Raw genomic sequence first — 27931 nt, 5'->3', positions numbered from 1 at the left:
TGGTCCCGGTTTTCAGCAATATGGGACTGGGGGAAAAGGATAGCAACCAAAACAGTGCAATTAATATTAGATGGGTCACAATGGCACGCTTCAGCGGCCCAGATTGAAAAAGAAATGCACTTTGCCAACCCTTGCGCTCAGCAATAGTCAACCAGGGATAATATACCTTGGCCATTACCGTGCATTTCATTTTAGGCGGGTCAGAATAGCCTGCCTTCCGCCAAATGTCCCTTCTGCCGGTCTCCGTTTGCAGCAATTTGTGTTTGGGGACAATGGATCGCAGCCGCATATGTGCAGTTCATTTTTGGTGCTAGGCCCAGCAAAAGTTTCTTCTGCTTGTCCCCATTTACGCCAATATAGGATTACGGATAGTGGATTGCTGCTAAAAGATATCAATCCATTTTATGCGGCCACAATGGCAACCTGCTTTCAATAGTCGACTGCGTATAATGGATCCTAACTATAACTGTGCATTTCATTCAGCTTCAGTGAATTACAGGTTGAAAAATATTGAGTAATCCAATAGCTTCGATTGCAAATTGCTTCGACGGGGTGCCGACAGAGAGCATTTGTTTTTCGTTCACGCTGGTAAGGCTTGCTATTGTGGGCGGGAGCCATGAGAGCAAATGAGCTTCAAGGAGGGTGGCTCATTTTTCCTTTTTTCTTTTGCCTAATACAATGAAACGCACCTTTGCGGCCGCGATCCATTTTTCCCAATCGAATATTGTCAATGTATGCCGGCAGAACACATGAAAAAATGGTGTGTGCATGGGGGGATAAAGGGGGATTACTTAACTTGCATGTTCAAACTGCAATAAACAAGGGATTACAGTTCCATGCTGCAATTTATCATGATGATTACTCAATTGATATGTTTTTGTTCTTTATAGATTTTCTATGCTTGAAATTGATTAGTTCCAATGAGAGACTGTCAGTGACTTACCGAACAAAGCTTGTTTTCTTTCATTGATGCTCACTATGTTATGTTACCCAATGCTAAATCTATTGCAGTCTGGTCATCCTGGAAAAGGGATTACCTCTTGTGAGGCCCCTTCTCAAGGTTTCTTATTTTCCTCGTGCTGAGGTTTTGAGTTTTCCCTTGCCAGTATGTTGGTCTAAGATCAGGGGATGGTGTGATTGTAATCCTGTGCAGTCCTTTGAGACATCTTGTGATTAAGGGCTATACAAATAAATGTGACTTGACTAGTCTTGAAAACATTTTGGGGGGAACAAAACACTTGAACCGTTTACCTGATCGCCTTCAAGGTCACACAAAGTTAAAAGAAAATAAGTACTAATGAATCCACATCGACAATAGACGCAATATTTAATCAAAATACTTGTTTACGTTTTTCACACAAGGTCATAGAGCGCTTTGTTTGCCTTTCCCGTAATAATTGTTGACGTCACGAGCAACGCATAACAATGGCCGCCATCGCCCACGATGCATGCAACTATTGTTTGCTTTCGATGTTAATCAAAGACACCGAGAATCACTCGCTCGTGGATTTTCCATTCCTCAACGCATCGAAGAGAGATAACGGCCCAAACGAAAGCGTCGCCTTTTCTTTTTTCTTTCCACTCCTTCCAAGTGCCATTATGCCGTCCCATTAAGTGGCGGCCATTGTCACCGCCTTTGTTATGCTCCTTGTCGACGATGGAGAGATAACGGTGACAGCCTCCGTCAGCTGACGAGCAGAGATAAGGGAGAAGGGCGGCAATTTCTCATTGGAACTGAAAAAAATCATTCTTTAGAACAGGGAGGCAAAGTTTTATAGTCGCAGACTGCATTGGTTTCTGTTTGTTTCTGTTGTAATATTTTATATTATCATTTGACTGGAATAGTATTTTTGTAGTAATGTTGTAGTGTTTCTTCTTATTTTAAGAAATAAAGCAAAGTCATATTCTTGTTAAGTTCTGGGGGTGATGGACCCATGTGGGGGTGGCAGGAACTGGAAACGGGTGCTCAAGACAATGATCGTATTGCTAATCAAAATCTAGACCAAAGGGGAAACAATGAACTAACTGGCACAAAGCAACTAACAAAATGGTCAGTCGGGAAACAAGAAAATATAAACAAACACGACAAAAACCTGCTAAAAAAAACTGGAAACAATAAATGCAAGGTGATGTCTCTGGTATGGTGGTGGAAATGAAAATTACTTGAAAACCAGGATGACAATTGCAGAAGAGAAAGAAAGAAAGAAAGAAAGAAGGAAAGAAAGAAAGAAAGAAAGAAAGAAAGAAAGAAAGAAAGAAAGAAAGAAAGAAAAAAAAGAAAGAGAGATAGAAAGAGAAAGAAAGAAAGAAAGAAAGAAAGAAAGAAAGAAAGAAAGAAAGAGAGAAAGAAAGAAAAAGCGAGAGAGAGAGAAAGAGGTAAAAAATAAAGGAAGAAAGCGAGAGAGAGAGAAAGAGCGCAAGAGAGAAAGAAAAAAGAAAGAAAAAAGAAAGAAAGAAAGAAAGAAACAGAGATAGAGTAAAAAAAGAGGGTCATTAACACTTTATTACAGTACATGGCAATTATCTTTTCTTCCTATTCAACCAATTACTGCGGTCCCGAGTGTATAAGAGGGACCGCATCTTATTTCATTGTGGTCTTGTTTGTTTTATTTCCCTTTTCTTTTCACAATAATGGGTTCCAAGAAAGTTATTGAAACGGGGAAGGAAATGTAGAAAGATCAAGTCAAAAAAAGAAACTGTTTGGCTTCTCTCAGCATTGCCTCCCAGGCCCCATACAATTATGTGGCAGGCCACATTTGGCCCACAGGCCAAAGGTTTGGCACTTGTGCACAAGTGTTTCTTAACTGGTGGGATGGGGCCCAGAAGTTGGTCTAATAACAAGAAAAGTCCTTAACAGTAGATTGTGATCATGCCCTGCTTGATATCTTCTTCCTATTCAGTCAATTGACACCGTCCCAACAGTTTTATAAGGGGACAACATCTCATTTTATTGGGGGTTTGTTTGTTTTATTTCCTTTATATTCTCATTATAAGTTCATTGTCATGGGAAAGGAAAAGTAGAAAACTGTGACAGCAAAGATCGAGTCGAAGAAAGAAACTTTTGCGCATCTCTGAGCATCAAATTTGGCCGGCGGGACATGAGTTTGAGTAATCGGGAGGGTCTGATCGCTGTTTTATCCGTCCGTCTCAATCGGAAAAGAAACACTTTTTCATACTGACACTCGTTTGATTGGACGAGCGTTGTTTGTCACGAATGTCAAAAGATCGGAATAAGAATCCATTAGTTTCTTTTTTACTGCCAAGGCTGGACGTCGGCGTACTCGGATGACTGTGTTTAAAGTGTCAGGTCGGCTGTGAGAAGTCGGCCCCAGCGGGGCCCCCCGCGCCACTTTCTCAGGGAGGGGGGACTGAGTGGCTGAAATGACCAGAAAATCTCGCTTGAGCTAGACAACCTGTAATTTGGGACCGCTAGCGGTGCCTGCTCGGTGCCGCAGTAATGGAAATCCGTCGGAAATCGCCACGCCAAAACTCAGCACACCTCTATAAACGTTAAATGACTGTCTTTAAGCCGTCATTGTCTTAGACCAATAGGCTTCTGAAAAGAAACTGCGTTCTCCAAGAATATGTGCCCTTCTTTATTCTACAAAAAATTACAGTGGCCAATTAAAGACCTTTATATGGAACAAAATATTTTTTTGTTCTAGAGTTGCGTCATAGTTTCACTTATATTTCTTGGAACTTTGGAATTTCTCCACACAATTGACACAGCATAATTTACAGCAGTGGCGTATTTACGGAACAAATTAAGAACAGTGCACTTCGAGATCTGATATTCTTCTGCTCTGTTGTGGAGATCGCAAGGTGAAATTGTTGTATTGCGAGGGATAAAATCTTATCGTACTAAGATAATGGGTTATGAACCTCTGTTAACCCAGATAAAGCATTAAATTAATCAAAAAATAAGTATCAAGTATATGCAATATACTTATTTATGATTAAATATCATTATTAACTAAGCATATGTGAAAAAAATTGATTTTTGAGCTGGTATATTAAAGTTAGCAGGTGGATGCTCAGAGGGAAGGAGACCTCCGATCAAAATTAAAACTGATTTGAAAACTTGTCATGCTCTTTAAAGACTTTTGCCTACTTATTCTAAATAAAACTCTTGATCGTCAATTAGATATCGCCATGAATTTGGAGAGGGTAGTGATTATTGTGACTTACAGTAATCCCTCGGTTATCGCGGTTAATGGGGACCAAAACCACCCGCGAAAAGTGAAAATCCTTGAAGTAGCGACACCCCTTCAAAAATGCTTATTTTTTTTTTTTGTGAAGCTCTGAACCCGCTTAAAAAATAAAGATTTTTTTTTTTAATTATTTTATTTTATTATTATTATTTTTTTAGACCCGCGAAGCTCTGATCCCGCGAACGTGGAACGGCGAAGTAGCGAGGTCCCACTGTATTTGTATTTCTTGATAATCGAAAGCATGGTTATCATGTTTTTGCTTCTCCCTTTAGCATCACTGCAAGTATCGAGAGATATAACTAATCCGTAATATAATACAAAAAAAGAGTATTTTATTTATAAAGCACAAATGATTCCGACCCAACTGATTAGAGAGGAAGGCATTGTGGGGGGTAGTTCAGCACACAGCAATTTCATAATGACACAAACCAATAGCCAACTAGCATCTTATATGACCTACACCAATTGCAGACAGGCATCTAAGTGATGTATGAGGCACGTGACCTGCTCAGTAATGCGCACAAACATTGCTAAGTTATGATTTCAAGAAAATAGGTTATTTTTGATGTCGTACAGTCGTCAAAAAAGGCATATACTGGGGCCAATTTTCTTTACATAACGTGAGGGAGACTGTGATCAAGGATCTAATGTAAATTAAAAATGGCACTTCATAAGCAAATTTGTGTTTTTGATTCACAAACAGAAAAAAAAAAAACGGTCAAAACAATATCACCAATATCAATTACTGAATATATATTTGTTTTAGATCATCAGTGTCAAACATACTGCCGGCGGGCTGTGTCCGGCCTGTTGGATGATTTAATCAGGTCCGCCATCAATTTCTGAGCATGACAAAAAAGTCTCTTGGTAATTTTGATCAAATAAATAAAAACAAACTATATGCTTGAGTTTGTATAGCATGGTGAGTTGGTTCTGGTGTAAAACTGCATTCAAATGTTAAAATAAACCAGTTAACACAAAAATGAAAATATGTTTCCCTATTGCTTGTAAATAAATGTGTTTATATTAGATTAACACAACTAAAGATTTGATACATTACTGATCAGACTGAAATTTGGATCTAGCCCCATAGCGAAACTGAGTTTGACACCCCTGGTTTAGATTCAAGTGTAAATGTAACACAAAATGTTGCTTTGGTTGTGGCATTAGTGACTTCTATTATGGGATGGCGCATTTGTACTCACCCATCCCTTTATCCTTTGAGGTATATATTTTTTTCCTCCTTCAATCACATGAACGCATATACGCTAGTGAAAGGCCGAGAGAAGGACAAACTTTAAGCCGGACACCCCCGCAATCCCCCCCACGGCAATTCTCTTCAAACATAGCTACAAAATGAAGCAGAGCGGTTGGCTAAATGATCCACAACTTCACACAAGGGCAAACCTTCTTATTTCATCCCGATTCCTCGCTCACGACTCCCTTTTCGCGGTCAATGGGGACGAGAACCACATTCGATACAGTGAAAATCCACCATATAGTGTCGAGATGGAGAGACAGAGAGAGAAAAAAAAAGAGAGAGAGTGTGAAAGGGTGATATACATCGTTCAGGGGGCATGACGAAAGGAGCAGGTGCCACTCTTCTCAGCAAGATGTAGGGGAACGCAGAGCAGGTGCCCGGTCACAGGACAATTTAAAACTCAGTACATATTTTGATGCACCTTGAGTAAAAGCCTTGCCGACTGAGAACGAGAGAGAGAGGGAGAGAGAAAAATAATTTAAACTCACAACATATTCTAAATTCTCTTTAGGTTGATTAAAATCCTTGCTAACTGAGAGTGAGTGAGAGTGAGCGAGAGAGGGAGAGGTAGAGGGAAAAAGAGAGAGAGGGAACAAATTGAAATCTAATATGTATTTCAAACTAGTCAATGTATTTCTGGTGACGCACTTTGATTTTAAGCCTTGCCAACTGAAAGCGACAGATAGAGAGAGAGAGGCAATGAGAGAGAAAGAGAAAACAACATGAAACTACGCTAAGTTTTTTTAAATTAGTCAATGTATTTGTTTTTTAGGTTAATTAAAAGCCTTGCTGACTAAGAATAAGTGATAGAGAAAGAGAGAGAGAAAGAGAGAGAGAGAGAGATAGAGAAAGAGAGATATATGACGAAAGGAGCTGGACTCACTCTTCTTAGCAAGATGTAGAGGAACGCAGAGCAGGTGTCACAGCACAGTATGAAAGACACTATGCTAGAAATTGGCCAATCGGCATCGGACATCTCAAGTCAAGGGGTGCTCGTTCCTCCATGGTGCAGGAAGCATTTTTATTTATTTTTCTATTTTTCCCTGTGAAAGAGTAAACCAGTAATAACTGAAGCATTAGGTAGCATAGGGTCTCGGTATTCCCCTCTTTTGATGACACTGGGCACAGAATCAGCACCAAATCCATCATCAGTCTTCAAAACGAAAAATGCGGCAATGATCGAGTATCTTTGTTGCTCCGTCTGAAGGTGAGCCAGCTGCCACGCATATTTAAAAAGGTGAAGGAACATTTTGGAGATTGCCATATTCAGCCGACACAGTATCATTCCAGCAAGAAAGGAAAAACATAAACTAGCATAGAAAGAATAACTTTGAAAATGTCTCACCTTTATAGTTTTTTGAGACCCTGGCGGGTGGACATTCCATGGTGGTCCGGGGGCATGCTTCCCTGGTAGAAGAATTTGGAGAAATTTGAATTCAAACACTCACATCTAGTGCATTCTTAGAGCAAAATAAAGAAGGTAGATCTATGATAGATGTGTGCCTAAATACACTAGTTATGAAAGGCAATGATACAGCAAACAAGTCCCACCCACAAAGCATGGTAAATGAGACAGGAGTTTAATGCCAAAAAATTGTGCTTGCCATCAAATTACACTAAAATTAAAGTAATACTTATATCGGTGTTGTGGTAAATTACAGTATTCAATATCAGTACCCATGCTTTTGTGATCCCTGTTTTTGTCATGATTTTTGATTTGGGGCACCGGCGAATGCCCCGTTGGGGCCAACAGCTCTGGTCGCTGATTGGTTCCCTGACCCTTTTTAAACCCCCAAGAGGAAGCTGTCAGACCATCCCGCGAACCTCGCTTTCAGCTAGACAATCTCTGCATCTTTGCACTAATACTCAGTTCATAGCGCCCTGTTCAGGTGTAGCATGCATCCTGTCCTCTTTTGGCATGATGCTTCATAGGACAACGGAGTTCAAACTAATTCCAGCTGCCGTTAATAACAAAGGAAGAAATGCAATGCTAAAGCAAAGCCAACAGAGAGCAGTGTCGGCAACACGGCAACAATCTCAAGTACTTCCACGCTATTCACCTCAAATTTAAGTACTCTTGAATCCTTGAAAACACAATGTTAAAATTCAAGCGTTTTCAAGCACCCGTGCACCCTTGTGAATAATTTAACTGACGGGAGTTACTGGATCACTAATAAATCGAGCTGTGGCTAGGGTTTGTTAACACATCATTTCGTTTACTGGTTTTCTTTATTCCCTTTCACTAATGAACTCATCGGCTTTGTTGAAAGGCAACATATCTTCAGGGGGCGTATCGACGGCGCCAGGTGATTATTTTCACATCCGTTTTGCCGCATTAAGATGATTAAAAGCCCCGGAGAAGATCATCAGCGTGATAAGATTTCCCTTTTGTGAGGTACGCTTCATAAAAGGCCTTGCGAAATATAACTAAATGGGATATCGGCCCCTTAACACACATGAAGAAAAATAAAAAAACTGATTGAATAACACAAAACAGAACTACAGCAGGTTTATTTTTTTTTCAAGTCAAGTCATGCTTACATGTTTATAGCCTTTAATCACAAGGAGTCTCAAAGGGCCACGGACTATTGCAAACTACATACAAAAAGTGAACTGCACTGAAGCAGCGGCGATCCATTATCACCTATCGACTAAAGCAGAGAGTAGAGGCCGGCAGAGCGCATTTGTTTTCGGTTCGTCCGCTTAAGGATGCGATTGTGGCTCCTTAAAATGAAACCCAACACGATCCATCATCACCTGTTGACTATTGCTGAGGGCAGGGGCCAGCAAAAAGCACTTGAAATGCACGGTTGAGGCTGTGATCCATTATCCCTTGTCGACTATAGCAGAAAACAACGGTAGAGCGCATTTGTTTTCGGTTCTGCGGCTTGAGGATGCAATTGTGGCCCCTTGAAATGAACCCCACCGCGATCCATCATCACCTGTTGACTATAGCTGAGGGCAAGGGCAGGCAAAAAGCACTTGAAAAGCACGGATGAGGCTGTGATCCATTATCCCCTGTCGATTATAGCAAAGAATAAAGGCCGGCAGAGCACATTTATTTTGGTTCGGGCTGCTGATGAGTGTGATTGTGGCCCCCTAAAATGAACCGTACTATTACAACCGCGATCTCTCATCACTATCGCTAAGAGCAGGGGCCGACAGAAGGCAGTTGTGGCTGTGATCCGTTATCACCTGTCGACTATAGCAGAGTGGGGGCCTGCAGAGTACATTTGTCTTCACTTTGGACCACTGAAGGGTGCGACTGTGGTCCCCTAAAATGAACTGCACCATGGCAAACGCGATCCATCTTCACCGGTTGAGTATTACTGAGAGCAGGGGCCGGCAGAAGGCGGTTGAAATACACGGTTGTGGCTGTGATCCATTATCACCTGACGACTATAGCAGAGAGTAGGCGCCAGCAGAGCACATTTGTTTTCAGTTCGGGCTGCTGAAGTGTGGGATTGTGACCCCCTAAATTGAACCACACCATTGCAACCACGATCCATCATCACCTGTTGACTATTCCGGAGGGCAATGGCCAGCAGAAAGCAGTTGAAATGCACAGTTCTGGCTGTGATCCAATATCACCTGTCGACTTTAGCAGAGCACATTTGTTTTTGGTTCTGGCTGCCATTGTGGCCCGCTTAAATGAACTGCACTGTTTTGGCAGCGATGGGTTATCCCTTTTTGACTGTTGACCCACAAAGAGCAATTCTGTCGGGCCTGGCAGCTCTTTTTTAGCTTTCTGTCCATCAAAAACAGAACTTCACTCATGTGGCTGAGATCCACTATCTCCAAACCCTTATTGTCGCGGGTAATGCCAAAAGCGACTTTCCTTAGTGTGGCGTTTGTTTTATTTGTTTCACATTTTTTCAAAGATATATGGGAAAAATACATTTTGATTATTTGAAAAAACAATTTTAGACACCAAACCAAAATAAATACATCAAAAAAGGTGTCACAAAGCCTCTTTTACTTATCTTTTTATTAACAAAACGGACCTAAGAAGATTTTGGAGTGGGCAGCGGTGATGCGAACGGCACAGACAGAGTAACTTTGCACACGCTTCTCCCAATAAAGCTACTTAAGTGGATTAGCAATGGCACCCTGGGGGCCTCGGAAGACTTAAAGCTCTTATCACAAACACGGAAAAACACACAAATAAAACCCACCGCTTTTATCGCTAGCCCAGGTTGGCGCCCAAAGTGAATTTTCGGAAAAAAAAAAACAAGATGTGAGGGATAATCGTGCAAGAAAGGGTCAAAGGAAACATGACGCTCTCATCCTATATTAATTAATTACTGCTGGGTTTCTTGTGCGTGTTATGGAGATAACAAAATCAAGAAAAAGCAAAGGGAAAAAAATAACATGAGTTCCAAGTCATTAGAGAACGATGCTTCGTATTCAGGCCACCTGTTGAACCCCAAAAAAACATATATGTTATGTTTTGTGGGAGCGGACCCAAGCGCAGACACACCAGTTGAGTAACAAGTTTGTCAGGGGCAAAGGTAAAATGACAAAAAGTGCTCCGCACATGGGAGGAAGGGGGACAACTGTAAACACAGGATTCGAACAGGTGCTTGAAATCTTTGAAATAATTGAATCTTAAAGTTTTGTTGACAAGAATTGAAAAGTGCTTGAATTTTTGGGTGAAGTGCTTCTAAATGTTTAAATTGTTGTTTCTCAACAGGTCAGCTTAAAATTACTGACACAGACATTTCCCTCAGTTGGCTTGGCTTTGCCATTGCATTTCTTCTTCCCACGTGATTAACGACAGCTGTTATTAGTTCGTATGTCAAGTGAAGCGCCATCGCCCCCTAGAGGTCGTGCACGAGAAGACAGGTGGATTCTATGCCTAAACAGAGCTCTATGAAATGTGTATTGGTGCAAAGATTACGCATCAATTAAGGCCATTTATTATGGGACATACAAAAAAATTAGGGTAGACTATCCTAGCGTTGAATTGTAATATGAAGAACTTCCTGCAACTGAAAATGTAATTATTTTTTTTCTTTTAAGAATGAATCAAAAAATATATTAAGATACTCCGTCCCTGCCTTTAAGGACTACAATTGATTTTTAGCTTTGTTGTATTTTTGTACCATTTTTGTACTATTGTTGTCATATTTCTGTAGTAATTTTGTAGTCTGATTTTGTATTTTTGTAGTAATACTCTAGTACTATTTTTGTCGTAATATTTCTCCCTTACTATTTTTGTATTATAGTATTTTTATTTCCATGGCCTGCAGGATGTAGTTTGACCCCACTCATGCTCTAGATCAGGGGTGTCAAACCCATTTCAACTCGGGGGCCACATGATAGACAAAACATTCTCTCGGGGGCCAGACTAGTCGATTGGAGAGAAAGTAAAAAAGAGAAAGAAATAAGAGAAAGAGAGGGAGAGAAAAAGAGAGAGGGTGGGACAAGGAAAGAGAGAAAGGGTCGAGAGAGAGTAAAGAGAGAAAGAGAGCGAATGGGAGAAACAAAATAGATAAAAAGAGAAATAGTGAGAGGGGGAAGGAAAGAGAAAGAAAGAAATCAGAAGAGATGAAGAAAGAAAGAGAGGAGAGGAAGAGAGAAGAGAGAAGGGAGAAGGACAAAGGGGAACGCAAAAGAGAGGGAAAAGGGAACAAGGAAGAGAGAGCAAAATAAGGTAAAAAGACACAGTGAGAAAAAGAGACAAAGAGGAACAAAGAAACACAGACAGAGAGTGAAAGAGAGAGACAGAGAGTGGGAGGAAAAGGGAGGAAGAGAGAGAGAGTGAGAGAAAGAGAGAGAAAGAAATACATGTACAGCATCTTTGTGAGAGGCACCTGGCTTTGGCAACATCAACTGGACATATTTCGACCTGCAGCTCATTTTTCTCTCGCGCTTCTCTCAGCCTTGTCTCGTGGGCCGGATTCAACCCCTTAGCGGGCCTGATCTGGCCCACGGGCCGCCTGTTTGACACCCCTGCTCTAGATCATTTGAATCCAATCTATCATACTTTTATACATAACAATTATATCAAATGTTTTTTTCCTCCATGTTTTTTTTTGTTTTTGATTTTTTTAATCAAAAAAATTGAAAGACAAAAAAAAAAAAAAACACCCCAAAAAATAAGGTCTGCTCTGAGCCACTAATAATCGTCGTAAAAATGAGATGTATTTGAAAAGTGAACTACTCCGAGTTGTAATTTCCCTCTGGTGAAATTTAACTTTGATAACAAGCTATCGTAAATTTAACGGTTATATGTCAGTGAAGAATTTTCAAACGCTATCTTAAATCTTTTACAACCAAAACAAAAGAAGTTGCCGTTTTCTACTTCCCTCGGGCAGGCTTTACGAAAATCATTTCCTCTACCAGATGGTTGGGATGTGGTTTAATAGTGATATAAAGGGAAGACAGTAAAACATTAAAACTGTAATCCATCGCTACATTGTGCTTCGTACTTTGCAACATTACCGGACTTTGAGTTGAATATTATTCCGAGATCCATTATCTCCAGTCGCCGATTCATGTGAGCGAGGGCCGGCAGAGTGCACGTTTGTCAGGCTTAGCGGCTCTTTATTGAATTGTTTTGCTCTTTTTTGTCATTCTATCAACCAAAAACACTCATTTGATGCAGATCCATTATCGCCGATTGCATATTGCTGCGAGCGAGGGTAGGCAGGGAACAATTTTGTCGGGCTTGGCTTTGCTTCTTGCGATTCTTGCTGTTCTGTCAACCAAAAGGTATACTGCACTCATACGGCCGCAATCCATTATCCTCGATCGTATATCATTCCGCACACGGACCGACATTAGTAATTACCATTTTGGCCCACCTAAAATAAAACGCATTGTTGTAGTAGCTGCAATCCATTAACCCCAGTTGACTATTGCCGGGAGCAGGGTCAGGCAGAGCGTATTTTTTCGGTTTGGGCTGCTAAAACATCCATATTCGACTATTGCTTTGAGCGGAAATTAGAGCACAAATTTGTGTGGGGGATTTTTTTTTGTTCTTTCCGCCTACAATGAACAGGACCCATGCAGCCAGGATCCACTCTCTCCAGGCAACTATTGCTGAGAGTAGCGGCCGTCAAGGACCCTTTTTTTCTGGTTGGCGCGCTAAAACGTGCCATTTTGGCCCACCTAAAATAAACTACACTGTTTAGTCCGTGATCAATTATCCCCAGTCAACTATTGTTAAGAGCTGGGGCCTAGAGCAAATTTGTGTCATGCCTGGTGGCTCTCTTTTTGTTCTTTATACCCAAAATGAATTAGTGGGATCTAATATTCCCGTTTACTGCTAAGAGCAGGGTCTCGCAGAGTGAAATTGTTTGGTCTGGGCCGCTGAAACCTGCTTTTGTGAGCCACCTAAAATTAACTGTACTATTTTGGCTGTGATCCAATCTCCCCAATTGACCATTGCTTGGAGAGATGGTTGAGATAGCAAATTTGTGTGATTTGTGGTGGCTCATTTGTTCCTGTTTTTTTCCACCTAAAATGAACTGCATTCGTGCTTTTGTTATGCCCAATCCCAAATTACTGCAAGGTAGTTAAATTGCACGGTTCATTATACCTGATCACTTTTTTTTGTGAGCGAGAGCGGGCAGCGTAACTTTGTTGGCCTTGGTGGCTCTTGTTGGTCATTCTGTTCAACAAAGAGTGAACTGCACTCAAACGGCAGGGATGCATTATCCCTGATCGCAAATTGCTGCAAACTAATATCGACAGAGTGCCCATTTGTCAGGCCTGGCTTCTCTTTTGTACATGACTATATGTATGCCTAAAATGAACTGCACTCGTGCATCCGCTATCCATCATCCCCAATCCCATATTGTCAGAGCATTGACACACAGAAAGCACTTTAAATACACAGCAGTGGCCGTGATACAAAATCCCCGGTTGACTATTGAAAGAAGGGGTCGCCAGACCGCATTTGTTTTCGGTTTAGGCTGCATTGCGTGTGCCAATATGCCCCCCTAGAATCAACTGAACTGTTTGGACCACAATCCATTATCCCAAGGCAACTATTCCTGAAAGCCAGGACCGACAAAGCGCAATTGCTGCGATAGCAGCCGAGAGGGCGCATTTGCACCCTGTGCTTTTGTTCTTTTACTACGTTGGTGACCCCTGGTCTCAAGTTTTGTGTATTTCCTATTTTTCTGCCTTCTTTTTTTGCTCTTTACCGCTTCCGTTGTTGGGAATTAATTTCAAAATGTACCGTTTACCAAATTAGTCGAATTAGTTATCTGACTCCATTAACCAAACACAACCTACATTCACCCAACAATTTATGCGCGCTCGTTTCTTGACGAAAAAAATGAACAGGAAAGCCAGCATTTCCACACGGGGTGGATTTAATTTCATTGGCAATTTAACTAAGTGCACTCCATCAAAAACGGCCAAATTAGGGTCTGGGTGTCGTTGGAGTCTCGGGGATGCCCTCATCTGAAGTCCTCCAGCTCTCTCCCATTGGCCATCTTCTCCCCGCACAACGGCGCGCCGACTCCTCCCATGGGCGCGCCAACGAAGCCCCCCCGGGCCTCACCATCTCGGAGAAGAGCGCCACGATGTCTGGAACACTCAAAACAACAGCGAGCGTTTCCACGTCATCAGGGCCTTGTTCTCAAAACAACGCCCGCCGTCCTCCGTCAGAGTCCTGTTATCAAAATTCCCCAGTCAAAACATTCTGCATCTGGAACAGAACTAAACCCCAGTCAGTGAATATCCTGCAAAAAACTCAATAAAGGTAACCGTAACTATCACTGTCCATTTATCTGTTCTCTCTTTTTTGCAGGTCCCGACTGGCCGACTTCATAGTGAATTGCCGAAACGTCCCACCCACGGTGAGCACCTGCCCCAACCAAGACAATCACCAAGCCTGCCTGGCCTCCTACACAAGACTCATCGGTCAGTATCCCCGAAAAAGAAACGACCCGCTGGGAGAGCTCACAACATTTTTCACAAATGTCAGCAGCGCTGCCGGATTACAAGAGACGCTTCTCGTCTAGAGAGGGCGAAACCGTGCCGCAGTGTTCCTTTTCTCCTTTTTTTTTTCTTTATCCTGGAGTGAGACTGTCAGCTTTTCCCCGGCGGCGCCGATATCTCCCCCAGGGTCCTGCCCGTCGGTTTACAACTATAAGTAATTAGGGAGGAGCGGAGAGAGTGTTTACTTAATTAAAAGACTTGATGACCATCTGTTTGCCCGTATTAAATTTTGCCGGGGTTCATATCTCGAGAGCGGAACCTCGGCGCCGACGTCCGGACTCGTCGGAGATTACACCGGAGCGGAATTGGAATTTCGGCGAGGAGATAATTCAAAAAACGTGCACGACACCGCTGATGGAACTTGTTGTCGACTTTCCTAAAGCACCTGCTTTACGGAAATATTCATTGGCGGAATTGCCTCTTTACGTCAGAAACGAAGGCCATAAAATCACAAACGTGGCCATGTTTTTCTTTTTTCGATCGAGTCTTTGCAATAAAAATTGCCCGTTATTGTCCATTAGTGACCAGGAGATGTTTTTCTTGTTACGATCCGCAGGGACGGATATGACGCCCAACTACGTGGACAGCAGTTTCAGCCATTGGACAGTTTCGCCCTGGTGTACCTGCAAGGGCAGCGGGAACCAGGAAGAAGAATGCGGCAACTTCCTGCGAAGCTTCACCGAAAACACTTGCCTGAGTGAGTAATGTCCCAGCGAGGTTTTTATGATCAATCGTGTGGTGAATCGGTGAATTGCATCGGGTCTCGCTGGCTAGCAAGGACGGAAAATTTGGAAACTGGAGAATTCAGGGGAAAAGTAAAAGCTAGGTACAGGAATCGAATAGAGTATATTTGAAATGAAATGAAAATGAAATGATCTGCATTTATATAGCGCTTTTCAAGTCAAGACTTCCCAAAGCGCTTTACAATATGCTTCGCATTTCCCAATAGCGGCCGTGCAGCCATGTAAGGCGCTAACCTGCTTATTGGTATTAGGGGTTCAGTGTCTTACCCAAGGACACTTTAACATGTAACACGGAGGACCCGGGATTCGAACTGCGATCTCTCGATCCCAAGATGAGCGCTCTACCTCCTGAGCCACTGCCACATACATTTTTATATCACAGTTCTAAGATCCCCTAACCCTCTGAGTTGTCGGGGAACCAGTGAGGACACAACTCTGGACAGGCTTCTCTACTGTTGACAGCCCCCGGCTTGTTTCGAGTGGTGGCAACGTTGGCACCAGTCCCTTCCTTAATGTTGTCGGCCTAGTTCTTTTTTGGTCTTTCTGTCTTCCCTGGAGAATTAAAAGTTATATAATTATTATAATAAGTTATTTTAAGTTATAAGTTATTATAATTATAAGCTCACTAGAGCCCCTTTTTATCCTTCAAAAAAGTGCAATAAAAACCATACACAGGGTAGGATATCTGGAAAATATTTTTATTCGTGCAGTCCAAATTATTAAAATTGGAGGATTTAATAAAAATGTTTACTTCACAACTGTTATTTAAGGTCAACAAAAACATGGTGCCAGAAAACATCCAAAAATTATTCATTCGGATAGAGGGAAATTATAACTTGAGGGGCTGTAGTAAATTCAAAATCCCAAAGGTGAGAACAACCAGGAAAAGAATGTGTCTGTCTGTGTGTGGAGTCAAACTTTGGAACGATTTACAAGATGAGATCAAACAATGTCCAACTATTCATGTCTTAAATTTAAATACAAAAAAACATTACTGATAAAATACAGGGATGAAGAAAATGGGATATGAGTGAGATTGAGAATACTGTGTTTAAAACTATGGTTAACTTGTTGTTATTGTTGCTATTATTATATAATAACTGTTATTATAAATATTATGTTTATTTTTATTGTTGTTATTATCATTGGTGCCGCAGTGATATTCAATGACTCATTGTTTTCGTCCTGTTTTTATCTTAATGTTCGAGATAAAGTTTTCATTCATTCGTTCAATGATCTTGGTTAGTCCTGGTGACTGAAGTTTTCGTCCTCACACAGTTAAAAACAGTTCTTTGTATAGTCCAATGTGTCCCCTAAGGGTGTTTTGCACCATTTTGTTTGTCACTTGGGATATGTAGCCTACGCCTAGAAGTTTCCTGTAACATCGCATCTCCATAGCCTGGATTTTCTTTTGCAGTTTTTCTGTGAGAGTCCATGTTTCACAAGGGTAGATGTAGATGGAAGAAACCAACCCGTGCAAGAGTCTGATCTTTGATTTCACTGATATGTTCTTGTCCCTCCAGATGAGTTTGAGTCTGGCAAGTGCGGTAGTGGTTTGAGCTATCCTGGCCATGATTTCTGGTTCTGACCTCTTTTATGATATGATAGCTCCAATGTATTTAGATTTGATGACCGGTTCAAGTTCTTGGTGGTTGATGTTGATGTTTGTGGTCATACCTTGGGGATTGTTGGTCATTACTTGTTTTTTCTGTCCTGATGTCCATCCCAAACTGGGTTAATGCTTTGTCCAGGCCATTGACCAGATCTCCAAGTTCCTGCCAATCCGGCAATATCATTAGCTAAATAGAGGTTAGTGATGTTAGTGACCCCAATGCTGACTGTACCTTCAATTTGGTCCAGAGCTTTGGTCATGATCCTCACCAGGAAGATGTTGAATAAAGTTGAAGAGAGACTGGTACCATTGATCAGTACGATACTTTTGGCAATTCAAATGAAATTAATTTGTCAGGCTTAGCGGCTTATCCTCAGTAGGGTCGCGGGGGTGCTGGAGCCCATCCCAGCTATCTTCGGGCAGTGGGCAGGGGACACCCTGAACTGGTTGCCAGCCAGTCCCAGGGCACATAGGGACAGATGATTTGCTCGCTCATTCACACCAAGGGACAATTTGGACCGGCCGAATAACTTCAGCCAATAGCGATCGATTTAACTGATGATTGACACATCTTTTTCGGCCAATTGCAGGGTTTGTTTTGGGCCTCTAGCCTATCCGAGGCTCCGAATAACTTCAGCCAATAACGATCGATTTAACGGATGATTGACACATCTTTTTCGGCCAATTGCAGGGTTTGTTTCGGCCCTCTAGCCTATCCGAGGCTCCGAATAACTTTAGCCAATAGCGATCGATTCAAATGATGATTGACACATTGATTAGCCAATGAAACGCCGGTATATAAATCCCAGCATACACCGCGGACTACTCCACGTTCGGGGGAAATTCGAGTCCGCGGCTGTTGCGTAAGTTGCGAGACCTTGCGATTTAACATTGAGCCATATATAAGGCGCACTGTATTATAAGGCGCATGGTCAGCTTTTGAAAAAAATTAAGACTTTTAGGCGCGCCTTATAGTGCGGAAAATACGGTAAATGAAGTTGAGCATGCATTTTTGGTGGTAAAAAAAACATTGTCTTATTCTCATATCGGAAACCTTTGGGCAATAATAAATGGGCCACTGATTTTTTAGAAGTAGAAGCATATTTTGTTTTTTTTCAGAACACTTTTGGGGAAAATGCAGTGTGTTGGAAGAGCTAAGTGATTTAAAAAAAGAAAAAGAAAGAGGAAGAGATTTAATGCGCTGTAAGAACATTTGTCAGCTCTCCACATCCATTCAACTTGAACAGACATCTCTTTGCCAACTGATTAAGTTGGAATTAGCGAATATGGCATGTCAGAAAGAAGTCATTTCTTTTCCGCGCTCATCCTTTCCTTCAGGCCTCGTCTGCCCGGACCTTAACACAAAAGAAACCATTTGCATGTCATTTTCAACCGCAATCTCCGTCTCATCGCTTCTGGGTGAGACGTGGAATTAAATAACGCGTATCTATCCGGCGTACATCTGGTACCGGAGACGACGTCGTCTCTTCCCTTTCAGTCTTCTTTGGGAAATCCTCGCCACGCGGTACCTTTAACGTGTTCCGCCGGTCGGATAAACGCTTTCAATAGATTGCCGTTTAGCTGAACCTGCAGAATGAGGGATGAGGATTGAAGCTGAGGAGGCGTCTTGAAAAATCACTCGCAAAAGGGAGTAGTACACCCACCCCTCTGCAGCCAGGGGGAACGCGCAATAAACTTGGGCTAAGTTACACAACGCCGTGTTAGCTATAGCAACCTGCACTCGATGAACCTTCACTCTCCTTACATTTCATTAGTCTCTCCGACCGAGCGATACATATTCAAGAGGTTGTTATCCAACATCACAATGCGACACAATTGGCGATTGTGCTACTCATTTAGAAGGACTTTAAAGCTGCAAATTGTATGTGAAGAAATGTTCAACAACTGCTTGTGGGTGGGACTTGATTGTGTTTACTAAGAATTTGCTAGCCTTTCCAGACATTTTTCTCAATTGAATAAATGAAGAAACAAATGGACACAAAGAAAGAAAGAAAGAAAGAAAGAAAGAAAGAAAGAAAGAAAGAAAGAAAGAATTAAAGAAGGAAATGGACACAAAGAAAGAAAGAAAGAAAGAAAGAATTAAAGAAAGAAATGGACACAAAGAAAGAAAGAAAGAAAGAAAAAAGAAAGAAAGAAAGAAAGAAAGAAAGAAAGAAATGGACACAAAGAAAGAAAGAAAGAAAGAAACAAATGGACACAAAGAAAGAAAGAGAGAAAAAAGAAAGAAAGAAAGAAAGAAAGAAAGAAAGAAAGAAATTGACACAAAGAAAGAAAGAAAGAAACAAATGGACACAAAGAAAGAAAGAAAGAAAGACAGAAAAAAAGAAAGAAAGAAAGACAGAAAAAAAGAAAGACAGAAAAAAAGAAAGAAAGAAAGAAAGAAAGAAAGAAAGAAAGAAAGAAAGAAAGAAAGAAAGAAAGAAAGAAAAAGAGAGACGGACAGAGAGACAGAAAGACAGAAATAAATGAAGGGAGAGAGAAAGAAAGAAAGAAAAAAAGAAAGAAAAAAAGACAGAGAGAAAGAAAGACAGACAGACAGAGAGAAAGAAAGACAGACAGACAGACTGACAGACACAGAAAGAAAGAGAGAGAAAGAAAGAGAGAAAGAAAGAAAGAAAGACAGAGACAGACAGAAAGATAGAAATTGAGGGAGAGAGAAATAAGAAAGATAGAGAGAAAGAAAGACAAAGATAAAGAAAGACAGACAGACACACAGACAGGAAGGAAGGAATGAAGGAAGGGAAAAGGGCAGAGAAAAGAAAAAAAGAAAAGGGGGGGAAAAAGAATGAAAGTAACAAAGAGAAAAGGAAAGAAGCAAGCAAACAAACAAATAACAAAAAATGTTTTATCTGTCATGGTTGCCATGGTGCCCGATTGGCCGCGCCCGTGTGTGTCACTGTTGCCAAGGTGCTTTTTTGTCAGCCTGTCAAACGAACTTTTGCCCCACAAGACGTGGGTTCTGGCTCGGTCCTGTTTTCCTGTTGGTATTTCCAGTCCGGTATTGTTCCCGTTTATTTTTGTCCTGTTTAATTTCTTGTCCCAGTTGTTTTCGTTTTTTTGTCCTGTTTGTTATTTTCTCTAGTTTTTGTTCCCGTCGAGTCTCTCCTGTTTATTTTCGATATCCTGATTCGTTACCTATCTTGTCTGTCCGTCCTGTCCGGTATCGACCCAATCTGCCTGGTAATAACTCGGGCAATTGAAGTCGGTCTCTGGCTTCCTGTCTTTCCACTCCAGACCGTCTGCCTGACGTGCACGACTCCCCATTTCCCGTAAAATAAAGGCTTGTGTGAGAACGTCAGGCATTTGGGTCCTGATCCTGTTCTGGTTCATGACATTTTCTTAAAACAAATGAATGCAAGAATAATACATAAAATCAATGTTTTTCTTTATGGATGCCTGAACAACATGAATTATTAAATATAAAAATAATTTATCAGCCCAGTGCAGAATGTTTCTCTCCAATGCATGCCAAGGTTAAACTCATTGGATAATAAATAAGCTAAGAAGTAGGAAAAATGATGATGCTCTTCTTCATGGGCTTGTCATAGAGCAACTCATTTAAGTGCATACCATTTGCATACACAGTGCATCTATTGGTGAGAGGTACACTTTAAATATATCTTATTGATGTGCTTGTTGGTAGGTGGGGAAGAATTATCCCAATCCATTATCCCTATTAGAAATGTATTAAAAGAAATCAGCAATCTAAATCAGTTGATTTAAAACCAGGGTCACCAACCTTTTTAATCCAAGAGCTACCGCTTTGTTACTGATCACGACAAAGGGCTACTAGTCCGATAAGTAATTGTAAAATGACTTGGTATTACTATTTTGTTACTTTACTACTATTGTTATTGTAAAGTTGTCAGGAATGTCAGGACCAGAACGGAAACAGGACCCAATTGCGTAACGTTTACCTTAAGTTTTATTGAAGGAAAGAGGAAGGGCTGCGCCCACGATCCGGTGTTCGCTGGACGCGGGAAGCAAGTCGCTTTTGTACTCGGATTGTGATCCGAACACGGAAGTGGATCTTCCGTAGCGAGCGATGGCGGTGTCAGGGACGGGACTGGGAGAGCAAGGCGTGGTTGAGGTCGGAAACGAGTCGAAGGCCAGAACGGGAGAGTAGACGTAGTCGGGAAAAAAAATGGGTTGTTAGCCGGGACCGGAGAGCAGACGTGGTCGGGATCGAAACAGGTCGTAGCCAGAGACAAACGGGAGCAAAAACGGGACAGGTGGGAGTCAGGGTCGAAAAAGGCTTGCCTAGTATACACCGAGGTTCACAGACGGGATATAGACAGGGTTTAAATAGGGACAGGGAGCCAATCAGAGCCCGCAGTGGTTGGCGCAGGTGATTCTCATCGGTAATCATGAGAAGGAAGTGGAGTTAAACTAGACTTAACCACTAAAAAAGCTGTCTTGTAGTGATTTACAAATACCACTGTCTGGACTATAATACGTTCTGGATTGGTGTTCTAACCCCAAATTGTTCGAGGTCTGAAACTTTGTTTTTCATAGGAAGTAATGGTTTATTTGAATATGTTCTTACGCAATCCAAAACACCACGAAACATCAATAATACAAGTACTTAAACAAATGTGCAGATAAGATAAGTCTCAAAGGGCTGCACAGACCACAGACTATTGCAAACTACAGACTAGGCTCTAATAGTCTGCAAATGCATAACTTTGTTGTAATTAACTATACTAGAAAAAATGATTCTTTCAATCCAACAACAAATAATTGGAATAATACAACATGCAAATAAAGCGATGACTAGTAATGTGAAAATTACTGGTGCAAACATTGTTATCATTTGTCTGAATATTGCATTTGGAAAAAGGGACTCAAACCAGGAGTTCCAGGCTCCGGGTGTGAGTCTTTGATCATTACATTCTCAAGGTGTATGGCATCTTTCATTTGGGTGTTGTTGGTGTTATTTGAAAAACTCAAAAACATCAGGATGAGGAACATGAAGAAACCATGAGAAGGGACCAAAAAAATGAGGGAAAAAGGAAGGAAATCAGAAATCTGATTATAAGAAAACAATCGACCGATTCATGGATTATGAAATTAATCGTTAGTTGCAGCCAAAGGTTTTTTTTTAAATAATTCACCGATTTCCTTTTGTGGCAACCTGGCGTGAGCACGATAAGGGACACTTTCAAAACGGTGATGTGGTTTCAGTCGGGCCTTTTTAGAGCAGACATTTGTCTTAGGTCTACACACATTACACATGGCAACTTTGGACGGATACGTTTCTAGACACTTCCCTACTTGCGATTGTTCATAAGTTGAATTTGTTCGTAAGTTTCTTCAGAGCTATATTTTGTGTGTTTAAGGTTTATATAAGTATGTTTAAGGCTTGTATAAGTTACCTGTATTGTTTTGTACTGAAAAATTAACATTTCATAAAATAATATGCTCTATAAAGATAAATAAAGTGAAGTTTAACTTACTTTTAGAAGATGTGCTTCAAGAGGTCCATCTCCATGGTAAAAATTTGCCAAAAAAATAGTGTTCCGACCATTTTCTCAACCGCATCAAGCTTTCTTATTACACTTTCGCTTCAAAAGAAACGGCTTCCCTCTTTTTTACACTTCACACCAACCATATTGAATGGATGCACAAGATATTAAACAATACAAATGTTAAAGTTCTTAGTGCGCCGGAGATACAGTATAGAATGTTTACACAGGGTTGGATGCTGGGTGACCTCTCACAGGGCCACATGTCTCTAGCGGTGGAAAGAAACACGACAGTAATGTCCTCAAAAAATGTTCATATCTACCATTTTACGTAAGTCGAATGGTCGTAAGTAGGTGAGCGTTTATACTTTGAACCATGGGAAAGTGTCAATTTAATTATTAGTGGCTCTCCGACGAACATTTTTCACCATGGATAAAAACTGTCTGGTAATGTGTACGAGGCACCATGTAATGTGTGCAAGAAATAGAATTTGATTTCAAAAGGTATCAAACATATTTAAAAGTATTTAGAAAAAAATAACTGAGCCGGCCTTTTTTTATTTTATTTTTTTCCAAAATATAACAAATCACAATATCAGATGTAACCACGCCAAGTACCATCCATCCATCCATTATCTGCACCGCTTATCCTCAATAGGGTCGCGGGGGTGCTGGAGCCCATCCCAGCTATCTTTGAGCAGTGGGCTGGGGACAACCTGAACTGGTTGGAAGAAACCCACGGGGAGAACATGCAAACTCCACACAGGGGGTTCGATCTCATGACCTCAGAACTGTGCCGCACACGCGCTAACCACTGCGCCGCCGTGCTGCCCCCACGCCAAGTACCTAGCCCGTAATGTAAAGCGTCGGCGTTTGTGTCCGGCAGGATTAAAAGTGCCGGACCGTTTCAAGCTTTTGTTTCCGCTCCGTTTTGAATTTCATCAGCGCTCTAAAATCTATTCAAAGTCATCTCCGCATTGCTGACCTTATAATGGAGGTGTGTTGCCAAGCAATTATACGCTTTTTCGCTCGTTTGGCCACGTGTGGGAGACGCCGAGCGAAAGGGGCTTTATCGCGTTTTTGCAGAGGCTCGCACGAGTGCTCGGACACAAGGAGGGTCGGCGAAGCGCCTCGTGCAGATGATGCTGCCTTGTTAGAGATGGCTGATTGGCTTGTTTTAAAGGAGAAATGTCCTTGGATTTGAGAATTTTTACTATAAAGTGTCAAACGGAGGACGCCGAGCAACCTCCTTGATGAGCGAATCCCTCAAAATTCCCTTTACGCAAACTTGAATCGACGACATGAAGAAAGCAGATCTTTGATTATTGAAAATGAGCCAGCAGTGCTATTTTCCCAAAAAAGAGAGAAACGGAGAAAGAAAGAAATAAGAGAGAAAGAGTGAAAGAAACAAATAAATGAGAGGAAGACATAACTTCAAAAAAGTGAAATAAAGAGAGAGAAAGACAACACATAGAAAAAAGAGAATGAAAGAAAGAAGGATAGAAAATAAGATAAATAAAAAAATAACTGAGAAAAATAAATATAAAAAAGAAAGAATAAAGGAGATACAGAAAGGAAGACAGAGAGAAAGAAATGAGATAAAGAAAACAGAAAGAGAATGAAAGTGAGACAGAGAGATAAAAAAAAGAAAAAGGGAAAGACAGAATGGGAGAAAGAAAGACAGAAAAAAGAAAGATAGACAGAAAGAGATAAAGAAAAAAAGAATGAAAGTACAAAAAAAAGAGAAACAAAAAGAAAAGGGGAAAAGGAAAACGAGATTGAGAGAAAGAAAGAAAGTCAAAAAGAAGAAAGAAAAAAAGAGAATGAGAGAGAGAAAAAGGAGCAAAAAAGGGGAAATACAAATAATTAATTGAGGTAAATGAGGAGAAAGAATGAAGGAGAGAAAGGAACTGAAGTGAGACAGAGGTTGAGAAAGGAACAAAAAAGAAAAAAGGGAGACAGAGAGACTGGGAGAAAGAAAGAATGAGAGAAAGAAAGATAGAAAGAGATAAAGAAAAAAATAAAAGTGAGACAAAGAGAGAGAAACAAAGAAAGAAAATGGAGGCGGAGAGAAAGAGAATGGGAGAAAGAAAGACAGAAAGAAGAAAGGAAAAAAGATAGACAGAGAAAAATAAGGAGAAAGACAAATGCAAAAGAAGGAAAAAGTGGAATAAAAAGAAAAATAATAGGTAGACAAAGAAAGAATGATGGAGAGAAAGAGCTAAAGAAATAATGAAAGTGAGACGGGGAGAAAGAAACAAAAAAAAGAAAAGAGGGAGACAGAGAGAAATGGAGAATGGGAGAAAGACAGAAAGAAGAAAGATGGACCGAAAGAAAGACAGAAAGACATAAATAAAAAAGAAAGAATGAAAGTGAGACACAAAGAGATAAACAAACAAAGAAAAAGAAAAAATGGGGGCAGAGAGAAATAGAGATTGGGAGAAAGAAAGACTGATAAACAAAAAGAAGGGAAGAGAATAGGAAGAGAAAGAAAAAAGGAGCAAAAAATAGACAATTACGAATAAATAATCGAGAAAAATAAAGGAAAAGACAGAAAGAAATAAAGAAAACAAATGAAAGTGAGACAGAAAGAGATAAACAAAGAAAAAAGGGAGATTGAGAGAAAAACAATGAAAGAAAGAAAGAAAGACAGAAAGAAATTTCCGCATTGGAATTGTGGTGCATTCACATACCAGACACATAGTCAGAACTTCCACTCACAAAAAAAAAGCTCTGACGATCGAATGTTTTTTTCCAGTCATAATTTTCGACGTTTGTCCTCTAAACACTTCTTGCATGACGAGTGTCCCCACGTTTGACTTACAGAAACCTCTACTCAGACCTTTTCTCAAGATAGGTTGGGGTTAGTTTTTTTTTAAGACGGATACGTCTCCTTTTAAAAGACCCTGTTCCTTGATGCCAAGCAGCCTCTTTGATGAGCAAATTTTCCCCTCAACACAAACTTAAATCAACGTGTACGGAAAGAAGTCTTTGATTATTGCAAAGGAGCCAGCGGCGCTATTCTGCGAAAATCCTGGTCCGCCTCCCCCGGTCACAGACTTAAAAAACCCAAATCTCAGATTGTTTTTGATTACTTTGGCAAACCGCTCTTAATCCTACAGACGACCGGAAACACTCTCCTACTTTTCTTCTGGCAAAAGCTTAAATATAAATGTCGATGGTCTGCATTTATATAGCGCTTTTCAAGTCAATATAGACCTCCCAGAAAGCTTTACAATGTACTTCACACTTTCCCCTTTTACACACTAACTAACCGATAGCAGCCTGCTATCGGGGGCATTTGGGATTCAGTGTCTTGCCAGGGTCTCGTTCATGTATGAAAAACTAAAGATAAAAACATATTTTTTGGGGTCCTCTCAGTCATTTTTGGTTATTTGTCTAGGATTAGAAGTCGAACGATTATCGGCATCAATATTAAAGATTTTTTTTTTATTTGACGAGCTTCAAAGCTTCTAATCCTGCCCTCCACTCCTCCTTCTACCCATACCCAGGGTTGGGTAGGGTTTACTTTAACTTTCAATTAATTGGAAATTATTTGAATGCAACACAGACTTTTTCTTCTTTTTCCCTGTTTTTTTTTAATTCCTTTAAAAAAATCTCATTGTGTTTATTTTTTCCCTAGCTGTTACTTTTTTCTTTTTGTTCTCTATTTACCTTTTTTCCTTTGTTTCCTTTATTTCTTTTTTTTCCGGATTTTTTTCTTAAATTTTCGTTCTTTTTTTTTCTTCCTTTTGTTTATTTTTTCTCAGCTTTTCACTACTTTTTCATCTTGGTATATTTTTTCTTTTTTGTTCTATTTCCCTCCCTTCCTTTAAGTCATTTTGTGCACAATTTTACATAATATTTGGTCGCGTAGGGATTAAAGAAGCAAAAACAACCTGAAGAGCCGTTTGGGACCCGAAAGAGCCGGTTCTCTTTAGTGAGCCGAGCCGAAGAAACGTGTTCTCGAAAAACTCTACCGACTTTACTCAACTTCGTTCGACTTCGAGATTGACTTCAAAATACCGCATTTAGAAAACAGCGTCAGGGGAACCCGTGTACTTTTAGGAAAAAAGAAATAGAGAACAAAAAGAAAAAAGTAACAGCTCGGGAAAGAATAAACAAAAAGAGATTTTTTTTAAAGGAATTTAAAATAAAGTAGAAAAAAACACAGAAAAAAGAATAAAAAGTTTTTGTTGCATTTAAATAATTTCCAATTCTCATTTCGATAAATAGATATCGGGCGAAGCCGTGTAAATAAAAAGTGAATCTTGTTGCCAACATTGGACTTCCACTAAAAAATGTGATTAAATCCAGTTCTGTATCGTGCAACCGACTAAATAAGCCCCCAAAATTGTTAGTATTATGCGACAAAAGATACCAGGAAAAAAAAGAAATGAAAATCTTGTGAAAGAATTGTTGTAACTCCGCAAAATGTAACGTGATGTCAAGTTTTGGACATGTTTGATAATGACTCAGTTGCCACACTTGGGATTGCCGTAGCTCACTGTTGTTTCAAGTGTTGCTCACCGACTTTGTGTGAACGCTCAGACCCGTGGAAAATTACAGGGAACATTGTTCCCAACACTGACTATGAGCCGTGCTTGTGTGTCTCACAGGAAACGCCATTCAGGCTTTTGGCTACGGTCTGGACTACATGGCCAGTAAGAACGCGTCTCTTCCGGACTCTTCTTCTACGGCGAAAACGGGGCAAGACCGGTTTCTGGCGACCACCGAGACTCCCTTTGTGACCATTGTGAAGGTAACTTCTCACCCGGAACACTGCAAGGCTTTAAACGTAGGAAGGGGAAGAGGAATGTCTGGTTTATCGCTTTTGTCCATTGTGTCCCAAAGAAGGGATAATAGATTAAAGACAAAAAAGGAGAGGTAGAGGTTTAAATTAAGTTGAGGAAGTGGAATAGGAAGTCATAGAAGTAGTGGAAGTAGAACAACTACAAGTATAAGAAGAAGTCAAAGAAGTCAAAAAAGTGGAAGGAGAAGTAACAAAAGAAGTTGAGGAAAAATAAATAGAAAATTTGCAGTACAAGTACATGACTAGAAGTGGATAAACTAGGAGTATAAGAAGGAGGGCTAAAAGTACAAATACAAAAAATGAGAAGAAGTTGAAGTACAAAAGCTAGATGTTCTGGAAGAAGATACACTAAAAGTAGAAGCAATAGAAGAGTGAGAGAAATTGAAAATCAGGAAGTAAAAATACAAGATAAAGGAGTAGAAGTAGAAAGACTAGAAGCATGAGAAGCAAAAAAAAAACTACAAGTAGAAATACAAGAAGGAGGATTAAAAATAGAAATAAAAAACTAGAAGTAGTAGAATAATTTCAAGACATAGGAGTAGATAAACTACAAGTAGAAGCATTTGAATAAGGACTATAGGTAGAAGTGGTAGATCATTTGGAAAGGGCTAAAAGTACTAAAATTAGAAGTAAGAAAAGGGTCTATGAAGTAGAAGTAGAAACAAGTAAAGAAAGTAGAAAAATATATGTAGACTATGTGAAAAAGTTGATCAAGAGAAAGTAGAAGAACCGGATGGAAGAACTGGAATAAGAAACACAAGAAAGAAACGAGTAAAGGTAGGAAAAACTCCAAGCTTGAGAACAAGTAGAAGTAGAAGCAAAAAACTCTGAGTAGAAGTAAGACATG

At 40.4% G+C, this 27931-nt stretch overlaps 1 protein-coding gene across 1 annotated transcript in view; it reads left to right on the top strand.

Moving 5' to 3' along the window:
• LOC148366010 (GDNF family receptor alpha-2-like) overlaps positions 1-27931 on the top strand; it is a 162701-nt gene that overhangs the window by 111166 nt on the left and 23604 nt on the right. The window contains exons 5-7 of the mRNA XM_088335137.1: positions 14240-14352; positions 14987-15127; positions 26891-27033. Of these exons, the coding sequence (XP_088191263.1) occupies positions 14240-14352; positions 14987-15127; positions 26891-27033 (397 nt within the window). The remainder of the gene's footprint in view (positions 1-14239; positions 14353-14986; positions 15128-26890; positions 27034-27931) is intronic.

Source organism: Urocampus carinirostris, chromosome 5, assembly GCF_059441175.1.
Source record: "Urocampus carinirostris isolate Australia breed hairy pipefish chromosome 5, RoL_Ucar_1.0, whole genome shotgun sequence".
Taxonomy (NCBI): domain Eukaryota; kingdom Metazoa; phylum Chordata; class Actinopteri; order Syngnathiformes; family Syngnathidae; genus Urocampus; species Urocampus carinirostris.
Note: the sequence above shows the minus strand (reverse complement) of the source record. Positions and strands in the feature narration are given on the sequence as shown.